General features: G+C 37.3%; 2 protein-coding genes across 6 annotated transcripts in view; one reads left to right on the top strand and one right to left on the bottom strand.

The window, feature by feature from the left end:
• CERT1 (ceramide transporter 1) overlaps positions 1-18452 on the bottom strand; it is a 121621-nt gene extending 103169 nt beyond the window's left edge. For 3 of the 4 annotated variants that reach the window (XM_088023352.1, XM_088023351.1, XM_088023353.1), the window contains exons 1-2: positions 17952-18144; positions 12240-12374 (exon numbers count right to left, since the gene is read on the bottom strand). In XM_088023352.1, the coding sequence (XP_087879478.1) occupies positions 12240-12374; positions 17952-18047 (231 nt within the window). In that variant the 5' untranslated portion in view covers positions 18048-18144. Of the gene's footprint in view, positions 1-12239; positions 12375-17951 lie in introns of all 4 variants that reach the window. The other variant, XM_088023354.1, reaches the window with a different exon arrangement.
• A 192-nt stretch (positions 18453-18644) lies between these two features.
• Positions 18645-21451, top strand: part of POLK (DNA polymerase kappa) — a 66081-nt gene continuing 63274 nt past the window's right edge. Inside the window, exon 1 of one of the 2 annotated variants that reach the window (XM_088023350.1) lies at positions 18645-18741. In XM_088023350.1, coding sequence (XP_087879476.1) covers positions 18645-18741 — 97 coding nt within the window. The remainder of the gene's footprint in view (positions 18742-21451) is intronic. The other variant, XM_088023349.1, reaches the window with a different exon arrangement.

The following is a 21451-nucleotide window of genomic DNA, read 5'->3' on the forward strand; positions in this document are numbered from 1 at the left end:
TAAAAAAACCAGATGCTTAACTGAGCCACCCAGGCGCCCCAATAATAATTTCTTATGACTATATATTAGGATGACAATATTTTGGATATATTAAGTTAAATAAAATATAATAAATCAATCTCATTTATTTCTCCTTTTTTGATGTGGCTACTAGAAAATTTTCAATTACATATGTGACTTGTATTTGTGACTCACATACTTCCATTGGACAACCATGATTTAAAACTTTCATTTATTTATCTATGTAACCAGCCAATCAATGAAATATTTATGAACATCTATGATTTACCAAGTACCATTTGAGGCACTGAGGATACAATGGTAAGAATGAACAGGTCCTTAACTTTGTGGAGCTCACATTAACCAAATCATCACACAAGAAATGTAAAACTTCAACTGGTAACAAGCCATAAACAAGAAAGGTGCATCATGTTAAGAAAGCCTATAATAAAGGAAGTAATCTAGTCAGGTAGGCCAGGGACGGTTTCCAAGGAAGTAATACCTGAGCCAAGAGAAGGATGAAATGGAATGAACAGAGGAAGAAAGAAAGAACATTCCAAACAGCAAGAAAAGCACATATAAAGATCCATGGCAGGAAAGAGCAAGCCTAGATAAAACCCTGAAAGTATAGCATGACTGAAATGACACTAGGAGAGGAGGAAGTCTGGCAAGAAATGAAGTTTAAGAAGACGGCAGATCATGCAAAACCTTATAACCCAAGAGAGCCTGAAGCCCAGCAGAGAAAGGATAGTATAATGCATTTTCTTTTTTTCACTGAGCCTGAAATACTTCATTTCACTTGAGAAATTTAGATATTAATTCTTTCATCTTAAATTACTTGAAGACATCAATTAATAGACACAAGGAGATTATTAGGATGACTAAAGGAGGTAACATATGAAATACCTAACAATGCTTAGCACATAACAGTTGCTTAGTCCATGTTTCTTAAGAATCTTATAGTTAAGACAAAAAGATGAGGAATGGTTTGTTGAAAAGTTGTGGCTTGGTTTGGACCCAGAGAAAAGACAGGGTTTTGATAGTGGAGGAGGGAAAAGACATTCTGGATAATGGAAAATTCAATGAACATTGTTAGCAGAGAATGTCAAGGTGCCAGTTAGACCAGCAGTCAGGTTGATTTGGAGGATGTTCATCTGTTCGACTCATAACTACTCCGTTTCTGAGACAATCACTTGACTTAACAATTTACCAAAGTCTGAACCTTTAATATCCATTGTCCATTCGACCGCTAGCACCAACACAACTAATAGCAATTCCTCTGCCTTTATGTGTAATGACTCCATTCACTTAAATGTCAGATCAAATATCAAAGTCCAGAGAATAAGCGCAGTTAAGATAATGAGATATCCATTTTTTACTTGAGCATAGCTATTTTTCTTGTTTTAGGAGAGCAAGAAACTTCAGCATGCATCAGAATCCCTAGAAGACAGAAAGCTAAAGCTCATGGCGAGTTTCTGATTCATTAGGTCTGAGATTGGGCCCGAGAATTTGCATTTCTGTCAAGTTCACGGCAGATTTTAATGCTAATGGCCTGGAGATCACACTTTGAGAACAATGTTCTCTGCCATAGCTCCCTCTTTGTTATTTAATACTTCCTTGTTTTGATAGGGCACATTTTCTAAAAAGAAAGCTTTGTAGAATGTGTATTTGCGTGTTTTTTACTTTTTATTACGGGAATTTTCAAACATATGCAAAATAAAGAATGGGGTAACAAACCCCCTTTTACCCCCCCACCAGTTCAAGCCCTTCCAGATGGATTATTTTGAAGCAACTTCTAAACATATCATTTCATCTGTAGATACGTGAGTATGTATCTCTAAAATAAGACATTTTAAAAGCCACAAGAAGTAAATTTTTTGAGACATCTTAAAATGCTTTTATCTACCCTTATAGTGCCTTAATGGTTTGGCTGGATATAGAATTTAGTGTCGAAAATAATTCTTCAGAAGCATGAATGCATGGCCCATTGCGTTTTAGCTTCTAGTGTTTTGAGAAGTCCATAGTCATTTTGAAACCTTATCCTTTGTTGTGATTTGTTCTCCCTCTCTGGAAGCATGCAGGATCTTCGTTCTTCCCAGTGGTCTGACTCAGTACAAGGACGTGTCTTTAATAATGAGTCTTTTTTCATCTAATATGCTGGGCCTTCCTTGACCCTTTCAAAGTGAAAACGCATATCCTTTTTTTTTTTTTTAAGATTTATTTATTTTAGAAAAAGAGAGGGGAGGGGCAGAGGGAGAGAGCAACCCAAGCAGACACTGTCCTGAGCGCAGAGCCCCATGAGGCTTGACCCCAGGACCCTGAGATTACGACCCTAGTGCAAACCAAGAGTTGGACACTCAACCGACTGCACCACGCAGGCACCCCAAAATTCATGTCCTTTATTTCTATGAATTTTTCTTGCATTCTTTTATTTTTTATGTTTTCTATAAAATGTTTTCTTACATTCATCTCAGTAAACTCATGTTTCTGAAATCAAGATTTTTATACTCTTGTATTCTTTTATTGACGCTACCTTTCTTCTCTCTTCCTCAAGTTTCTACTGCTCAACTATTAAAATTCTTGGATCATTCCTTAATTTTATCTTTTCTCTCTTTCACTATCCGAGCTGAAGGCAGATGCTTAACGATTGAGCCACCCAGGCGCCCCTCTCTTTCACTATCTTTTTTATCTTCTCGATTTTCTGGGAAATGGTTAGAATTCTATCTTCTAACCCTTCTGATTTTTTTCATCACTGCTACCGTATTTATAATTTCTGACAGTTCTTTTTAATCCTTTCTCTTTTATAGTATACATTTTTGTTTCATGATTCCAAATTCTCTGAGAATACAGAGAAACCAAATTTTCTTTCTTTTTGTGGGATATTTGAAAATTTGTTGCCTCATTTTGTATTTATTCTCTTGATCTTTTTCATACTGGAAACCTCATATGCCTGGTGGTCCTTGACTGTTCATTTCTAAGAGCTGGGGATCCACAAAGCTGACCGGAACCTGAAAAGTTCTGTATGGGCAGTTTATCAAAGATGAACTTCACTGCTGGCTAATCCAGTTGGGCTACTTCGTTGAAGAAGTTCTGATGTTATCTTTAGGTCTTTCCTGTTGGGCTGGTCAGATTCTCTAGACAAGTCTCCAGCAATCTCCTGCCCTCAGTATGAAAGTTTGTCACTTAGAGCTTGCTGAACCACGTAAGTGAATAGGGTGAAGTTAAGGTGTCCGTATTCAGTGCACACTTCCCCTAACCACCTCTATTTTAGTATCATTCCTTGTTTTCAATTGTTTCTAACTGTATATCCGCACTCTCCAGCCCAGAGACCACCATTTTATTATCCCTATAGAATAAACCTCCTATCTTTACCAGGTTAGTGCAGGGGTAGGTCAAACACCCAACTGCACAGAATTGGGAGAGAAAAATCTGCGGATCTGACTGCTTCTTAAACTGATACTCTGTATCCTTATTTTTTACAACTTTCACATCCAAATTCTTATTAAAGTGTTATATTATTGCAATGTAAATCTAGTTCTCAGATTTCCCAACTGATAATTTAGGATTTGGTTTCCAGGACCTATTAACTCACTTTGCACTTGTCCATCTGTTTTCCAGCTTCTAAAATGCTCTCTTCTATTGTCTTATCTCTGGTTCTCCCTTTTCGGTTTAACCCACTGACTTTGGGCAAGGAGATCAAGTATATGCATCTTTACTGAGATGAATTTCCTAATTTTTTAAAAGTCAAATGAAACCGCTTAACAACTTTAACAACAGGAGAAAACTTCACTGCGTGAAACTGGGTTTATATACAAGTTTCAAGAATCATTACCCAGGGGCGCCTGGGTGGCTCAGTTGGTTAAGCGACTGCCTTCGGCTTGGGTCATGGTCCCGGAGTCCTGGGATCGAGTCCCATATAGGGCTCCCAACTCAGCGGGGAGCCTGCTTCTCCCTCTGACCCTCTCCCCTCTCATGCTGTTTCTCTCTCAAATAAATAAAATATATTAAAAAAAAAAAAAAGAATCATTACCCAACCCTGTCTCCTTGCCCTCAATACATTATCATTTTAGAGACCACCTTAATTTCTGGATGAGCCTCAACTAATCACGGCTTTTTGGTCTCTTAGTACCTTATGACCAATTTATAAGTGATCTTTTTCCTTTTTAAGTTATAAATTCTCACTAGTGGGTACATATACTTTTAAAGAAATAATTGTTGGATAATATATATTCTCTAACTTGGGGACCAAGAGAATATATCATTCTTTGTCAGCCATGGTTTTCTTGTTTCAGTGACGAAACAACAAAGGTCAAGCACACATAGCACTTACTCCAAAGAAGCTCAACAGCAATACCAGTGAATTGACTACATGATGAATTGTAAGCAGGTAATTTTAAACCTAAAGCTCTGTCACTTAGTGTCACTGTATGCCCAAATTAAAAAATAAAAATTTAAAGAATGTGAGAAATGCTAGCTCTCTATAAATAACCTATTTAAAAACCTAATAATAGTGCTGGTATCTGTAAACTATACTGGGAAATAAATAGCCTTCAAAGGCTCCTAAGAATTCGAGCACAAAGTCTGCAAAATATACATTTAAATATGTTTTAAATGTAACTGATTTTCTGATGATAGTGACAAAAACCAGCCTTTTAGGTTAGGAGAAAATATTTGCCAAATATGTGTCTGATTAAAAAAAAAACAACAACCCATGTCTGATAAAAGTTACAGTATCCAGAATATCCAAAGAACTTTCATAACTCAATATTAAGAAGACAAACAGAAACAAAAGATTTGAACTGACATATCACCAAAGAGATACAAATAACAAGCAGATGAAAAATTATAAATTATTAGTCATTATGAAAATGCGAGTTGAAACAACAATGAGATATTACTACACAGCTACTAGACTAGTTAAAATAAAAACAAAAAACAAAAAACAAGCAATGACAAAATGTTGAGCAACCAGAATTCTCATGCATTGTTGGTAGGAAAATAAAATGGTACTGCCACTTTGGAAAAGAGTTTGGCAGTTTCTTATAAAGCTGAACACGCATTTACTGTACGACCCAGAAATCCCATTCCTAGTTGTCTACCCAAGAGAAATAAAAGCGAAGGTTTACACAAACAGCTGCACATGAATATTTACAGCAGCCTTACTTATGGTAGCCTAAACCTGGATACGAACACATATCCCTCAACGGTAAAGGATACACAAGTGTGTACGTCTATCCAGTGGAATGGTACTCAGTAACAGAAAGGAACAAGTTAGGGATAAATGCAACAACATGGATGACTCTCAATAGCATTATGCTAAATGAAAAGCCAAACAAAAAAAGCTTCATTACTGTATGATTCCATTTATATAACATTTTGGGAAAGGCAAAACTACAAGAACAGTGGTTTCCAGAGGTTGGGGATAGGGAGGTAACTGACTACAAAGAGGCAGGAGAGAACCTTCTGGGGTGATGGAAATTGTCTATATCCTTCTGAGGTGACGGAAAATGTGGTAGTGATTACATGATTGTATACATTTATGAAACCTGTAACTGTACACTTAGAAGGGGTGAATTTTACTGGATGTAAATTATACTTCAATAAATCTGAGTTTTAAGAAGGCATGACATGACTTAAAAAAACAATAAAAAAATAGAACAAGGAAAAAATTTGTCAGGAACATGCAGAAAGCATATAAAAACTGTTTATATACATATATGTACACACACACATATATATGTAAAGAGAGAATGAGAGAAACAGAACAACTTGGTGGAAGAAAAGTGGTCAAAGGAAATGAATGAGAATCTGTTCAAATAGGAAATGGAACATATCCTGGCTCTAATAAGTTATCTGCCATCTTTGTCACCCTTTAATAAAAGCCTCTGCCAGCTTCCCCTTTTCTTTATTTTTAAACTGTAGGCTTTATTTCTAATACAAACATTAAAATAAACTTAAAGAAATCTGAGTGCCTATTATATACTAAGAACTGTACAAGTGCTTCTATGTTATTCTGTTGAATACACATAAGCATCCCATACTTAGATCTTATATCCTCCCCATCCTTAACCAGTTAAGGTGAAAACTCAGAGAAAGGTACCTTTGGTCATAAGAAGAGACAAGATGAAACCCACGTCTGACTTCAGAGCCCACGAATGAAATGTTAAGCACTTTGGAAATTAAAAGATATAATGCTAAATAAAAATACTAAACATAAAAAACTGGTATATGCGAAGCTTAAAAGACCTTCAAGAAAACTAAGAAAATAAGCCTCCTTCTAACTGTTTAAGCAGGCAAATCTAGAAAATTATGTATATTCCTTGCTTTATGGAAACATCAATGCTAAAATATAGACTATATTTATCATAGAGATTTAACAGAAGGCATTAATAGTAGATCACAAATTTTAAAGAGCTGCTTTATAAATATTTAACAGGCATGTTCTTGCAAATCTTACACAAAATAAAATGCATCATATATATACATTTTTTCCCATGCTCAGTGACATGTGATAAAATAACACCAGATGGGAATCAGGAGACTTGGGTTGCAGTCTTAACTCAAGTATTTAGTATCATGGGTTGAATCGCGTGCTCAAAATGTATATGTTGAAGCCCTAACCCTGCATAACTCAGAATGTGACTTTATTTGGAAACAGGGTAATAGAGATGTAATTAGTCAGGATGAGGTCACATTGGAGTAGGTCCCTAATTCAATATGACTGGTGTCCTTACAAAAAGGGGAAATGTGGACATGAATATGTCCATAGAGAGAACACTATGTGAACATGAATGCAAACATGGGACTAATGCATCCATAAGCACCAGAATGCCAGATGGCCAGGAAACCACTAAAAGCAACAGAAGGAACCAACCCTGATTACACCTTGATCTGACTTCGAATCTCCAGATCTGGGAGACAATAAATTTGCTGTTTAAGCCACCCAGTTTGTAGTACTTTGTTAGGGCAAACCTAGCAAGCTAATTACATTCTGTAATTACATAATTTTGGGCAAATTATTTCAATATTCTGGGTCCTACATTTCAACAAGTATCCTTTTTTATATTTTTCCACTTACAAAACCTTTTACCAGGGGCGCCTGGGTGGCTCAGTCGGTTAAGCATTTGCCTTGGGTTCAGGTTATGATACCAGGGTCCTGGGATCGAGCCCCAAGTCGGGCTCTCTGCTCAGCGGGAAGTCTGCTTCTCCCTCTCCCTCTGCTGCTGCTCTGCCTACTTGTGATCTCCCTATCAAATAAATAAATAAAATCTTAAAAAACAAAACAAAACAAAAGCCTTTACCAAATATTTTAAATATTTGAATTATCTGAATTACATTATTAGAGGCACATTCAAGCTATCTAAACACAGAAGATATTTCCAAATGAACTGAACAGACATTATTAGTTTTTCAAGGCATAAATCTTAGTTTAAGATTCTAATTTCTTTAGAAATTCATAGGCAAATGCTCCTCAAATAAGAATTACCAACTAATATCTTATCTAGTACTTTTACTTGTTGTATATACCTTACTCTTTCTACCAGTTCAATATAGCAAAATTACATACTTCATAAAAGGCCAACTTCTTAAATTTCTCACTAATCTAGAGTTCCTTGTGTAACGATTATTTATGGCACATTACTCATCTTTGGTGATATCCAATTTGCTAAACATTATTCTGTATCATAATTTCTTACTTTATAATTCCACCTCCAAAAACCTTTTGGACCTGATTAGTCTTTATTTGGCACTTTAAAACTTCTTTGTTTAGTTTTATCGTTTTCTTCAATTTGAATACCTCCTTCCCTTGCTTTTACATCTCTATTAGCTTCTTTAATTTTGCCAAGATCTTTCAACTTCTCCTTCAACCCCTACTTACCAAAGAACTACTTGGCTTTAAATTTTTAAAATCCAGCAATGAACATTTTCACTACCTTGCAGTTTTCCCTCTGAAAATATTAAACCATGAAATTGTGGATATATTTCCCTATAGCCAACCTACAAGAGTAATAGGAATTCCATTCATTTGGTAATTAAAGAAGTTGTACAAAGTTTCAGGTATACAAAGTCAGATACCTAGAGTGAGTTGGGACTACAGACCCTAGGCAAACCAATTCTAAAGACATTACTATTTTCATTATACCAATATCTCTACCTACCTAATTCCCAAAACATCTTATCTCAGTAAATGCAAAGAAATCACTTCTTTTATCTTCATGAAAGAATCATGAAATGTTGGTTGATGAAATATTAGTAATATAATTTTAAACATGCTACAAAGAGAAGGAATACACAAACCAAGTGAACAGAAGAGAGAGCAGAAACAACCTCAAGTACACACACAGGAATGTAATATATAATGAAGGTGACATTTCAAACCAGTAGAGAAAAGCTGAATTATTCAACTAATGGCATTAGAATATACAGTCATTTGGAAAACAATAAAAAGCTAAATTCCCACATCACTCCTTAGACTAAAATAACTCTCGTAGGAATAAAATTGAAATGTAAATTTCAGATGAAAATATAGCTATATATTATATTGTAGTATTTTAAGTGGTAAATACTATCTAAACATAACTAAATGCAGAAGCCATAAAGGAAAAGGTCAATAAGAGTATGTAAAAATTTTTAATTTCTGTAAGGCTATAAAGGACTATAAAACAAGGAAAGAATACACAAATGACAAATTGTGGAAAGTATTTGCAACAAATATGACAAATGGCCAATTACCATGTTATCAGGAGCTTCTATAAATCAATAAAGAAAGAAAAGAAAGAACAAGAAATGACTATATGGAAGAGGAAAAAGAAATTAAACGGTCTATAAACATATGAAGTTATTCTCATAAATAGAAAATGCAATTTAAAATATTAAGATATTATTTTTATCTAGCAGTCTGACAAATATTTTAACATTTGCCAAAACCCAACTTCCTCAATACTTGAGGGTATGGGAAAAGAGACACTCATACATTACTGGTAAGACTGAAAAGTGGTACTCTTTTGAATAAGTCATTTGACAGTAACTATTAACAAATTTTAAAATAAATGTTTGTTCCCACAACAGTTCCCACACATCTGCAATAAAAAAAATAGATATGATCTAAATGTCCAAAAAGAGGGAGGGGGCAAATAAACAAGATAGGGTACATCCATACAATTCAACAGAATATAGTAGTTAACACCCAAGTAATGCTAAAAGAAAACAAGGTAGAGAACAACAGATTTAATATGATGCTATTTGTGTAAATAAAAATGAAGGATATAAACAAATAAATGCTTGTAAAGGCATTCAAATTATTTGGAAGAACAAAACAGAAATTTAACTTTTTATTTCTTGAATGCAGGACTAAGAGCAAAGAGAAGCATTTACTTTTTAAACCTTTTCATGCCATGGATCACATTTTTTTACCACGAGTATTTTATTTAAATATAGAATTTAAAAAATAAAAAACAGTTTAAATACTACAAAAACACTACTTTTGACTGAAAAAATACAACTAACATATATTGAACATCTACTATTTGGCAAGTTTTGTAGCATGGACTAGGTCTTAAGCAAATAACAAACTATAATAATTCAGAAATTCAATACTCTTTATACCTTTACTCTACATACAGATAGCTTATTTTTCATAAAATGAAAAAGTAGTTTTTTTCTCACTCACTCACTTACAATCCCTTTACATTAAGAATTATTTCCAAATAATAAATCCTCCCAGGAAATACTTTATTCTTTGAAAATATTTCACCCAATTTATCATCACATAGCCAAAGAACGTGATTGAAATAAATTAAGAATGACTTAATTGTTAAACTAAAGTTAAGAGTGAATTTAACAATGAATTAGGTTCTATCAGAAAAGGTGGGCTCAGACAACAGGTTCACCAACAAGTAATATGTTAATGGTTACAATTCTTCAAGTCCAGATTTCTTCACATATGAATACTGTCAATTTTATAAGGGTGCTATGTGGGCAAATTCAACATTGACATTTACTTTTTGTCTTCCGAGATGAAGTGATACATATAATAGCCCATACTTAAGAAAAGCGAAAGATACCTATTTAACAGAGAAGATTAGCATTACATTTTTGTAATTTAACTCAAGTGCATGTTCTATTTGTAAACCACTGTGAGAAGTTCACTGAATTCAGTTATATTTTGTAATTTCCTTGACATATGTAACAGTGAACCTTTGAACCCACAGAGCAAGGAAGAGATTGAAAGTTGAAGGGTTTCAGGAATATAAATGTTTGTGTTTCTCCCTACAACCTGTTTCACTGTATGGAGGGCTACCACTCAAATTTGCTGCCTCATTCATATTTTTACCTTCTCTATCACTACTTAGCTTACTGAATACCACTAGGTCCCTTCCTCATCTCCTTTCATATCGTATCACTCTCCTACCCATTTCTTTGACCATGTACCACAATAAAAGTTCTGCATGCAAATATAGGTATAACAACAACAACAACAAAAAACTACAAAGAAATTAACAAGTTGTTTTTTTCTGAGCAGATGCAATATAATTGTTTATTAAAATTTTTTCTTTTCCTTAAATAAGCCATGCACTATTACCACAGTTCATAACTCAAAACAGGGTAACTATATTTAACTCTACAGAAACCAACATAGTACTCTAGGAATACTAATATTTAGTAAACAATAAAGATAAAATTTCATTCCTCCCATTTTCACATCAACCAACAATGTGTTTTCAAAGAATCAAGTGTAATAACTAACAAGCATCTGACAATATGCAAAAGGAAGGAGAGTAAGAATCAAGGAAAGACACTTCAAAATTAAAAACATGTTTGCATCCATTATTCTGTCCTCTAGCATAATGATCTATTTCAGGGGAAATAAAACCCCAAAATACAAAACTATATACAACTTCAAAATACACCATATAACGTACAACATACATACAAGTCAATACTGAGCTTTTATGTTCAAAGTTTCTTTAAAATTTCTTTAAATTTAAATTTCTTTAAAATTGTTCCCAAGAATGGAGAGTAGTAGTTTCATTCTTAACAAACAATTCCTCTGCAAGTTTTTCCAACTCAATATCCAACTAAGTTTGTTTTCAAACTGAATATACATGAGGGGTAGAATGTATGAAAAATAAGAGCAAAATACTGTAAGATTTTCCTCAAATGTGTAACATAAACATATGTAGGTCAGATTTAGAAGTCAACAGACTCAAAGTATACTTTTCACTTTTATAAGCAATATAATTTCTATCCTGCAAATTCTCTTTGAATGTATCAGTAAAATCTATGATTAGGTTTTAACATACCCATTTCTAGATTTTCAGTATAATACCACCCTTAACTGACCTCCACTTAACTGACCTGCTTTAGCCAACACCTTTTTTTGTTCTTTTATTAAATATGCCATGGCACACTGACTATTCTCAACTTATATGCTATTTTTAGCATATTTAACCACTTCTGATCCCACAGGTTGAGTTATGTTTAACAAATCAGTTGGTTGTTCCCAAACCTGTTTATGCCAGTTTACCTGATGTGGTCCTTACATAATTAATATTACATAAGTCTATGGAATACGAATGCAAAGAGAGTTGTTTCTATGTAAACTAAGTTGAATGCAGACTAAGTAGAATGACTCAATAAAGGTGAGTCATTCTTTAAAAAGGTACTGAATTAGACAAAGATGAGACATCTGTAAAATATTAAGGAAACCATAAAAAATCAGAAGAACATATACTTTGGGTTTTTCAAAACTATCTTTAAGTTTTTATTCCACTTTAGAAAAATCAAAACTGGAAATTGCAAATCATGCATTATGGATATAGTTTACAAGAACAACTTCTCTCAATTCCACATTCAAAGAGATGGTGTTAACATTACATCAAAAAGCTGGCAAATGAATATAGATATAAGTATTTTAAGTTAAAATTTTTAAATGTTGATACATTTTTTTTTTTGTTTTCTGCTTTAACTTCTTCAATAACCTGCCACATAACTGTCCTAATCTCATCAGATATGAAGTCTTCAAATAAATTTTTTTTCTGAATCTCTTAAGGGCTTGCTATAACAACTAGAAAAACAGTACCTGTCTTTATAACTTTATGGAAAGAAGTATTAGACTCTATGCTCCCCAAAGGCAAAGATCTTTCTCTTATTCACAGATATATCCAAGCAGCTAGAACAATTCCTAGGGTACAGCTGATGCTCAATAAATACTTGTTGAATGAAGAAGAGGAACTTACTGTGATGACAGCCTTGCTAAGACAGATGGATCCTCTGCAGCCATACTCTGTCTCGTCTTCAGATTTGTAGTAACTCAGAGTATTATTTTTTAAAACTACCCAACGATCCTGCCACCCATGAATGTAGTTTGTCCACTGGAGGTAAGGGGGTGTGGGGGCGGGAGGGAAAAGGAAAACAAAATATAAAAGTCAGTATTTTAGAAATCCAAACTTTCTGAAACAGCTATCAATTTAATTTTAGAACCAAAATGTGAGGAGTTCTAGCTTAATTATAAAGAGAATAAATGACTATAAAAAGTGAGAAGCTGAGATTTTCTAGATTGTATGATTTTCAGTAATTTTTACAAAATTTTAAATATTATATTTTCTTCTTTTTAATATTTGAGGAATAAAACTGACACAGATTTCAGTTAAAAACTCTGCTTTTGGGGCGCCTGGGTGGCTCAGTTGTTAAGCATCTGCCTTTGGCTCAGGTTGTGATCCCAGGGTCCTGGGATCGAGTCTCACATGGGGCTCCCTGCTGAGCAGGAAGCCTGCTTCTCTGTCTCCCACTCCTCCTACTTGTGTTCCCTCTCTCGCTGTGTCTCTGTCAAATAAATAAATAAAATCTTTAAAAAAAAAATCTGTTTTTTTTGTGTGTCTTCATCCTCCCCTCCTCACCAACTTCATGACACTTAAGATTGTTTTGGTCTCTACCATAATTAACATATTCAATAGAAAAGTAAGTTTGGTTTATAGCCTCTCATTCTCCTACTCCAAGTACTGCATGAAGCTTTCAAATCAACAGAAGTATGAAGCTAATCATAGCCTAATTCTACTTTTGTTTAAGTTGTTCTTATATGAACATGTATATTTATAACTACATCCAAGCAAAAATACTAGATATTAATCTTTAAGTCTATATCAACTTTACTTTTTCGTCCATAGAACTCAATACTACATATTAAAAACAGTTAATTCATTTTCCAAGTTTCTCTGAAGATTTATTTTTTAAATCCAAGAGTAATAATACAACTATTAAAAAAACTGGTTTTCAAAAACACTTGAATTATATCAGTTTCCAGTGCCTATAAATGGTTTCTGTGTTGCTAAAGTCTTGCTGCACACTACAGATCACAATCAATAAACTTGCAAAGCCAGAAATGCAACCTCTATGGGAATTCTTGATTTTGTATATTTTTATGCTCTGGGGGTTTTATGTATGTATAGATAATTCTAAAAACCATCTAATTCCAACACTATCTGCCAAAAACTAATTAAAAATGGACTGTCAAAAATATAGCGCATTGGCTCAGGCTCTCTACCCACTGAGAAATCTTTACTTTTCTATTCCCTACTCAGCATGTTTGAGACAGTTCAGCTCTTAAATCTTCTAAGGCCCACCATTACGACCCTTCACTGAGAGCTCATCCATGCTGGCAATTTAACACATTCTTTCCTATGAGCTCCCTAATCACCATTTCCTTATTTCTAAATCCCTATGAATTACCACCACTTATACACTGACTCAAAACAATGATGGTTACATACAAAACCGAATTCATCTCCCCCAATAAGGTGCACTTTCTTCCCTATGCTCCTATTTCCTTTGCAATACTGGTATTTCTGCAGTCAATTCAGATTCAAACCTGGCTGAGTGTTCCTGTATTGTATGGACAGAGTAGTGCATACAAAATCAGATAGACTCTATTAGTTACGTAAGGAGTTTCGACAAGTTATTTTACTTTTCCGAGCTTTACTTTCTTTGCTTGTTATTTGAATGGCTGAAAAAAAATCATGAATACCCCTACTATATTCATAAGAGATAATGTTTCTTGTCCATCTTTATAGCCTATCAACTCCTATTCATCTTTCCTTCATATTAAACCCTTAAATTTGGCTCTTCTCTATTTTCAATTAGTCCAATCAAATTATCAGGTTACTAGACTCCTGAGAAGGTTTAACAACCTTACCTGTAGCATCTTTTGTATTTTCTTTCATAACTTACACAATCTTATTTACTTATTAAGCACATTGGCTTACTTATCTTACATTAGTCTCACTGAACCACTAGCTCCAAAACTTACATGGACAACTCCCCATTGCCTATAATACAGATTGTTTAGAGTGGTATACCTTAATCCTACCTCATTTCCAATTACTGCCCCTCAGAAGGCTGGTAACTGTGTGACTGTGGTCAAGTTACTTATCCTCTGTTTCTTTGTCAAACTCTCTCTCTTAAAGTTGTCAAGATTAAACAAGAATAGACTTACAACACTGCCAGGGACACAGTATTTTCTCAGTTGGAGATAGAGTTGTGCAGAACTAATGAAGCTTAACCTTCAGTGCAGTTCACTAGAACAGACCTCTTGCAAAGTGACAGAATGGGTTCCAGCAATTGTGTCCATTTTTTAAGTTTTTTTCTATAGAGGACCCAATAAATTAGATAAGCTTCAAGACCCTTTACTCAGTAAATGTTAGCTTCTCCCAGAAGGCAGATTTTTGCCTTTCTCATAACATTCCCTCAGTCTTCCCCATCTAACAGAGACAAGGCAATATGCTATACACAGAAGCAGAATCAAAGATTTCTGTTCCCAATAGTCCAGTGAGCATAATTTCAAGAGGAAAACAATACATTTAGAGGAAGAGTCAGAACAAGTTACAAATAAAATACTATGGGAGCTCAAGGGAAGGAGATCTAAAATGGTTGGCAAAATAAGAAAAGGCTTCATGCTAAGAATAGAGTTTGAGATAAACTCTAAAGATGGGGGCTCCTGGGTGGCTCAGTTGGTTAAGCAGCTGCCTATGGCTCAGGTCACGACCCCAGGGTCCTGGGATAGAGCCCCCCGCATTGGGCTCCCTGCTCAGCGGGGAGTCTGCTTCTCCCTCTCCCTCTGCCCCTCCCCCTGCTCATGCTCCCTCTCTCTCTAACAAATAAATAAAATCTTTTAAAAAACCAAACCTCTAAAGATGGATAGAATTTCAGTCACAGCTAGGTATGTGGAGAAATAGAAGGTAAACCTTGAAGGATGGAGAGAATTCACAAGAAGCTTGATGACATTTATTTTATCCAGGCTTAGTTTCTCTCAAGTCCCACTAAGGCATGAATCTTTTCCCATCAATATCCATCCCGATATTTGTTATAACCAACTAGAATTACTGTCTCTCCAGTGTTCGTGGAACCTACATGCTTAAGAAGTGATTCCATAGGGGCGCCTGGGTAGCTCAGTCAGTTAGGCATCTGCCTTCAGCTCAGGTCATGATCCCAGGGTCCTGGGATTGAGCCCCACATCAGGCCCCCTGCTCAAGGGGGACTCTGCTTCTCCTTCTCCCTCTGCCCCTCCCCCATGCTCACTCTCTCTCTCCCTCAAATAAATAAAATCTTAAAAAAAAAGAAGTGATTCCATAGAAAATATGCTTCATAGATATTTCCATGTATTTTAAATTACCATACAGAAAAAAAAACTCTGGAGTGGTATATTTCTAATATAAGTTTATCCCCTCCCCCCACTCCAAATTCATTCCATTTGGGAGGGGAAGAAACAAAACACGTTAGTATTGAGACTTATCTACATTACTCAATTGAAGGAAAAGAACAGTGGCTGAGTTCTAACTCTTGTATAAATTACCAGGTGAATACAAACGGATCAAAATATATACGTACTTTAACTTTTAAAACCTGTTTTCAATATAAAATATTCTTTTTTAAAAAAAAGATTTTTTTTAATTCATTTGACAGAGAGAGAGAGAACACACGCGCACAAGCAAGGGGAGCAGCAGGTAGAGGGAGAGGGAGAAGCAGACTCCCCATTGAACGAGGAGCCCAACTGAGGGATCGATCCCAGGACTCTGGGATCACGACCTGAACCGAATGCAGACGCTTAACCGACTGAGCCACCCAGGCATCCTCAATATAAAATATTCTTGATTAAAAAGCTTCCAGAAATCATTATATGTAACCATACACTGTTAAATTTCACAGAAATTTCCTTCATAGCTGTTAACAAAAATACCAAAAACTATATTCCTGTTGATTCTACATATGCAGCAATATCAAAGTTATTTACCTACCACAGAAGTGATCAGAAAGTACACTTCTCGACATTTAAATATCAAGGAGATAGTTTTCCATTTTTTGTCATACGGTATACCAACTATACTGCTCTGCAAACAGTAAATACTCAGAGCTTTGGGGACTCTTTCCACCCGTCACCCCTCAGCCCCCCAAAATGGTAGTATCAAATAGGTCAAAAGTTCAGCCTGTTTTATAAAATACTTACCACCACCAGAGTACTAGTTTGGAAGTCAGCTTTCATTTAATGAGAAAAGTGAGGAATCTACCAGAATTGAGAAGCAAAGAACACACCTGAAATTCCACCTGAAAACGTATAGCTCCTACAGAATGTGTTCAATAGATTCTAAACTACATCCTACATTCAATCTAAAGAAACCCTAGGGAGCTTCACTTTACTGAAAGGCTTTCACTGCAATTCCAATGATCACAAGACACATCTTGATTTTTCTGCTATGTAAATTAAAGTTAACACTTGCAAGCCTTAATTCTGACATTCATGTCTTACCTAACCCCTTTTTCACCACTTTCTAAAGATAACAGAAAAACCTAATATGACACAATTCTACAATAAATGTCCAAATGCTTAGCCAAAATATGTATACTGGAAGCAGGGTGGTTTCTTAATAGTCAGTGGCTGCACATGATCTTGTATCTTATGACCAGCTTGCTGAGGGACTGGCCATTTCTAAAACTTTAATAGGAAGAGAGAAGGAAGTAAAAAAGGCAATGCGGATCTTCTCATAGCAAAAACTTTAAATGAACGAACAAGCCCCAAACCATGTACTATCAAAAGAAGAAATCATCCATCTTCTCTCCTAAAAAGGGCCTCATCCACTTTAACTAATTAGCCTTACAGTCCTACTACTATTCTGCTTTGCTAAAATTTTTAAAAAGTGTTTTTTAAATTTTCAGCAAAGGTAAGATGTGTTTTCCTTACTCTGGCCCTTTGCAAGAATATTTTATTATTAATAGTTCTCTTCTTCCTGGACTAAAGGTCAGCCTCTATTCTGACATGTTCCAAGTTACTCTATTTCTTGTACCTATCACGTGTCGATTCACTAGCTCTTTTCTGAACTGGGGAAAAGGATGAGGGGAAAAAGTACAAAAGTCCTCCTCACTGAGACCTCTCACTATATAAAACTTGGCATAGTTTACCACCTCAGATTTCCGCACCATGCCCAGTTGCTCCGGCTACTGTCCATACCGCCCCATCCACAGAATCTTCCAAACCTGCTCTGCATCTCCGGACTAACCTCGTTTGAAAAGGTCCGATATGTACTGCTCCCATACCCGGTCGTTCGCACACCGCTGTTGCCCAACCCGGATTCCTACACCCGGGACAGATGTCGCCGAGTCCCAGGTCACGGTGCGCATCCTACTCCCAAACCGAATCCGGGGTTGGGACACGTCTTCTCCAGTCTTCGGCCGCCACCCCCGGGCCCAGGGCAAGTGAACAGGACAGTCCCCTTCTCCCCCCACCCCCACCCCAACCCTGGCACTCCTGCGGCAGTACTCAGCCCCGCACCCCGGCACATTCCGCAGCCCCCGCCCCGGGACAGTCCGTGACTCCCGCCCAACCCCACCCCATCCCCTCAGCGGCTCGCCTCGCGGCAGGTGGAGTCTGAAGAGGGGGCCCCTCGGACCCGCGGGTTGCTCACCTTGCTGAGGACTCCGCAGCGCTCCACAGGCGGCCCGGACTCCGTCTCCGGATCCTCCTCTGAGCCCGACGAGTTCCAGCTCTGGTTATCCGACATGGAGGCGCGACAGCCGAGCAGGAGACCGGCCCCCGCTCCCTGAGCTGCGCCGGAGGAAGCGCCCAGTACCCGGGGTGAAGGGTCGGAGAATGGCGAAGGGAAGAGTGGCCGCTCCGGCGCGGGGGGGAACTGGAGGAGGGACGAAGTCCGACCGCTGCGCCCCCGCCGCCGCCGCCGCGCCTGACACCGAGCGGACCGGGGAAGGACGACAAGCCTGCCTTTCCAGCCGTCAGCCGCCGCCGTTGCCGTGACCCCTGCGCTGCGCCCGGCGCCACCACCCGAACTCAGCCCCTTCGATGCCAATCTCAAACAGAGAAGGAAAAGGAAAGAAGGGAAGAGAAAATCCAGCTGCAGAAACCCAGGATCACTCACACCTCCGCTACCGCCGCCATCTTCCTGCCTGGCCCACTATTTACCCTCCCCTCCCCTTTCCCCTCCCCTTCGTCCTCCCATTCTCCCCCTGCTCCCCGCCCCGTCCCCCTCCCAACGTCTGACGAAGCACGCCGAGGGCTGGAGGTCCCCCCCCCCGCACCCTACCTCCGGTTCTCCCGGGTGACGCAGGGTGGACAGGTGGGAGGAGCAGAGAAAGGAGGAGGGATGGAGTCCCCGTTCTGTTGCATTCTGGGAAGGACGCTGCTCCGTCAGTCGCGCAGCTTCCTGGGAGTTGTAGTCGGAATCCTGAGGCAACCGGTGAGTGTTCCGCGCCCGGAAGGCTGTCGCCTTAGGGACCGGTCAAGTGGTGGGTGGGCTTCGTTGGACAGTCGTGTGATCCGTCCCCTCGGCCACCCTTCTATCTCTGCCTAGTGTGTTTATGACGAACCTGCGGAGCTTGCGGGCCCGGACGTGAGATAACTCTCTGCTGAGGATGCCGGGCCTGCCTTCCACGGCTGTTTCCTGAAAGCCCGGGAGCATCTTGCCACTTTTCCGGGGTGGGAGTGTACCGGGCGCTTCTGCCTTTACCCCGGGCCAGTGGTTTGCGACCTCTCTAGTGAAAACGGGGTTTCTTTCCGCCAAATTCCCTCTGCAAATGTTGAAGGTCTTTTTATCTCGCTCTTTAGAAGTTAAACTTCAAACTTGATGTTTCCCGCGTTTGGAGGAAGAATTCTCAGTCCCTTCTTACCAGAGCAAGCACTTCATATTGTTGATTGTTACAGAGTGTTCATTTTGTTGGTAGAAATTTTGAAGATGTCAGAGAATAAATGAAGTTTGAAGAATTTTTAAAGTAAAATGGGAATGTAAAATGATAGACTGGAGTTTATTCTAAGTTGTAGATGAGTACCTTACTGAAAGCCAGATTAACCATATCTACGGACCTATCTCAGAGATAGGAAAGGTTGTAGAGTAGAAACTTCATTGTATAAGAAAAACCAAAATACAATAGTCTTACTGAATAATAGATTATGCAATAGGAGTCTGGCTTTAAGACTAGAATTGAATTAGTACAAAGAAAGACCAATAGAAGATCTAACGGATCTTTGTCTATTTTTGCATAAATTATAGGGACAGTTTTTATTGTGAGATCTTTAATTTGTCGCTTCTGTTCTTTCTCCTCTGGTTTCCTACTTTTACATCATGTCAATTTCCTAATAATTGCCAACAACAAAATTCGTTATTAAACGTTAGAAAGAGTACCTGTGTACTGCAGTGGCTGGAGAATAGTGAAATTTTGAGTCTAAGGGAAAAGGCACAGTGGCCGGAAATAACTCTGGTGGCGGTAGAGGCCAACTTAACTGGGATCTTCAGGAAGAAACAATGATGGGAAGTGTCTCTGAGAAGTACCTATGATACCTTTTCGTTCCCCTAGATTGATGCTTATACATGCTGAATCTGTTGTAAATAAGTTACAGATCGTTTTTCCATTGTGAAATCAAGTAGTAATTCATAATTGAAAGCCATACAGTTGAATAAAACCTTGAGATAATGCTTTTGAAAATACTTTGACAACATGCTAATTAACATAATCCCAAGGTTGTCATTCAAAAAAGAAGAAACCCACTTAGCGTGTTTTCCTCTTTATTGAATTACTAAAATATATCTTTAGAATTTTGAATACTGTAACAATTAAGTTTTACTTTCCCTTTGGTTACCTAATATGGTTAGATGTAACGTTTGATTCTTTTTTTTTTTAAAGATTTTATTTATTTATTTATTTGAGAGAGAGAATGAGATAGAGAGAGAGAGCATGGGGGGGGAATCCGAGGGAGAAGCAGACTTCCTGCTCAGCAGGGAGCCCGATGTGGGACTCGATCCCAGGACTCCAGGATCATGACCTGAGCCGAAGGCAGTCGCTTAACCAACTGAGCCACCCAGGCGCCCATGTTTGATTCTTTTGAGCTCTAGGTTTTAAAAGGACATTAGTCTTAAGGAAATGATTGTGAATTATTGAGAAATCCACTTCATAATGTGATTTAGAATCATGGGAGCATAGTATATATTTATATTGAAATTGAACTTTCTGTTGTCTTTTGTGCATTTCTAAGTTGTGTGTGGTTGCAACCACCAGCACTTACATCTCTGAGGTTCCCACTTAGTAGGAAATTGCTTCACTGTAGTAGTCTGTTTCTAGCTATAGGGCTGAGGGAGGGGGCATTTTGAGAAAAAAATCATTTAACATACATTAAAATCCCATGATAAATGTTTAAATGGATGTATTAGACTGCATATATTACTTTGTTCCCTAGAATGTGAGTTCCATGGAGGCAAGAATTTTAAATTTTTTTCATCCATTTTTTTCATAACTTTTTTCTATCCTTAGTCCCTAGAATAGTACTCAGCGCATAGAAGGCATTCAATATAATTGGTATTATATTCTAACTTTCAGTTAATAATTTAACAAACATACAACATCCAGGATATTATGCTGAAGACTGGGTGATTTTAAGATACTAAAAAGTTAAAAAGGGGGCGGGGGGGGCAGGGCTCGGCCTTCCAGGAGATTATAACAGAAAACAATGTAAGAAAAGTACAAATGTAACTTTAACAGCTGAACTAGTGTTTGAAAGAAGGTAAACTTTTTTCCTACCACTTGACAGTAACAAACCCTGTTTTCTAACCCTGTTATCTAATCCTTCTCCTGGATCTTTGTAGGCCCCTTGCCCCAGGTCTTTTTAGTTAAAAACAATGGCCATTTGGAATTCTAAAGAAAAAGGGATTGTCTATATTTGGGGATCTCTTTCCACCAAGTTATCATGTAAACTATTCAAAATAATATAAATTGATCTTTTTAAATAACTTGTTACTGTGTTTATGACATTCAGAGTGTCCCCTAAATGAAGTTCAATGTAAAAGCTACTCTTCAAGCCTCTCTGCCTTTTCAATTTAACCAGAACTACTTGACCCTTTAAATGCATTGTTCCCCCTGTTTTGAATACTAATCAATCATATTAGCTTCTCTTCAATGTTCC

Source organism: Eumetopias jubatus, unplaced genomic scaffold, assembly GCF_037043125.1.
Source record: "Eumetopias jubatus isolate StellerSeaLion01/CBP00866 unplaced genomic scaffold, mEumJub1_p1.0 scaffold_5, whole genome shotgun sequence".
NCBI classification, from domain to species: Eukaryota; Metazoa; Chordata; class Mammalia; order Carnivora; family Otariidae; genus Eumetopias; species Eumetopias jubatus.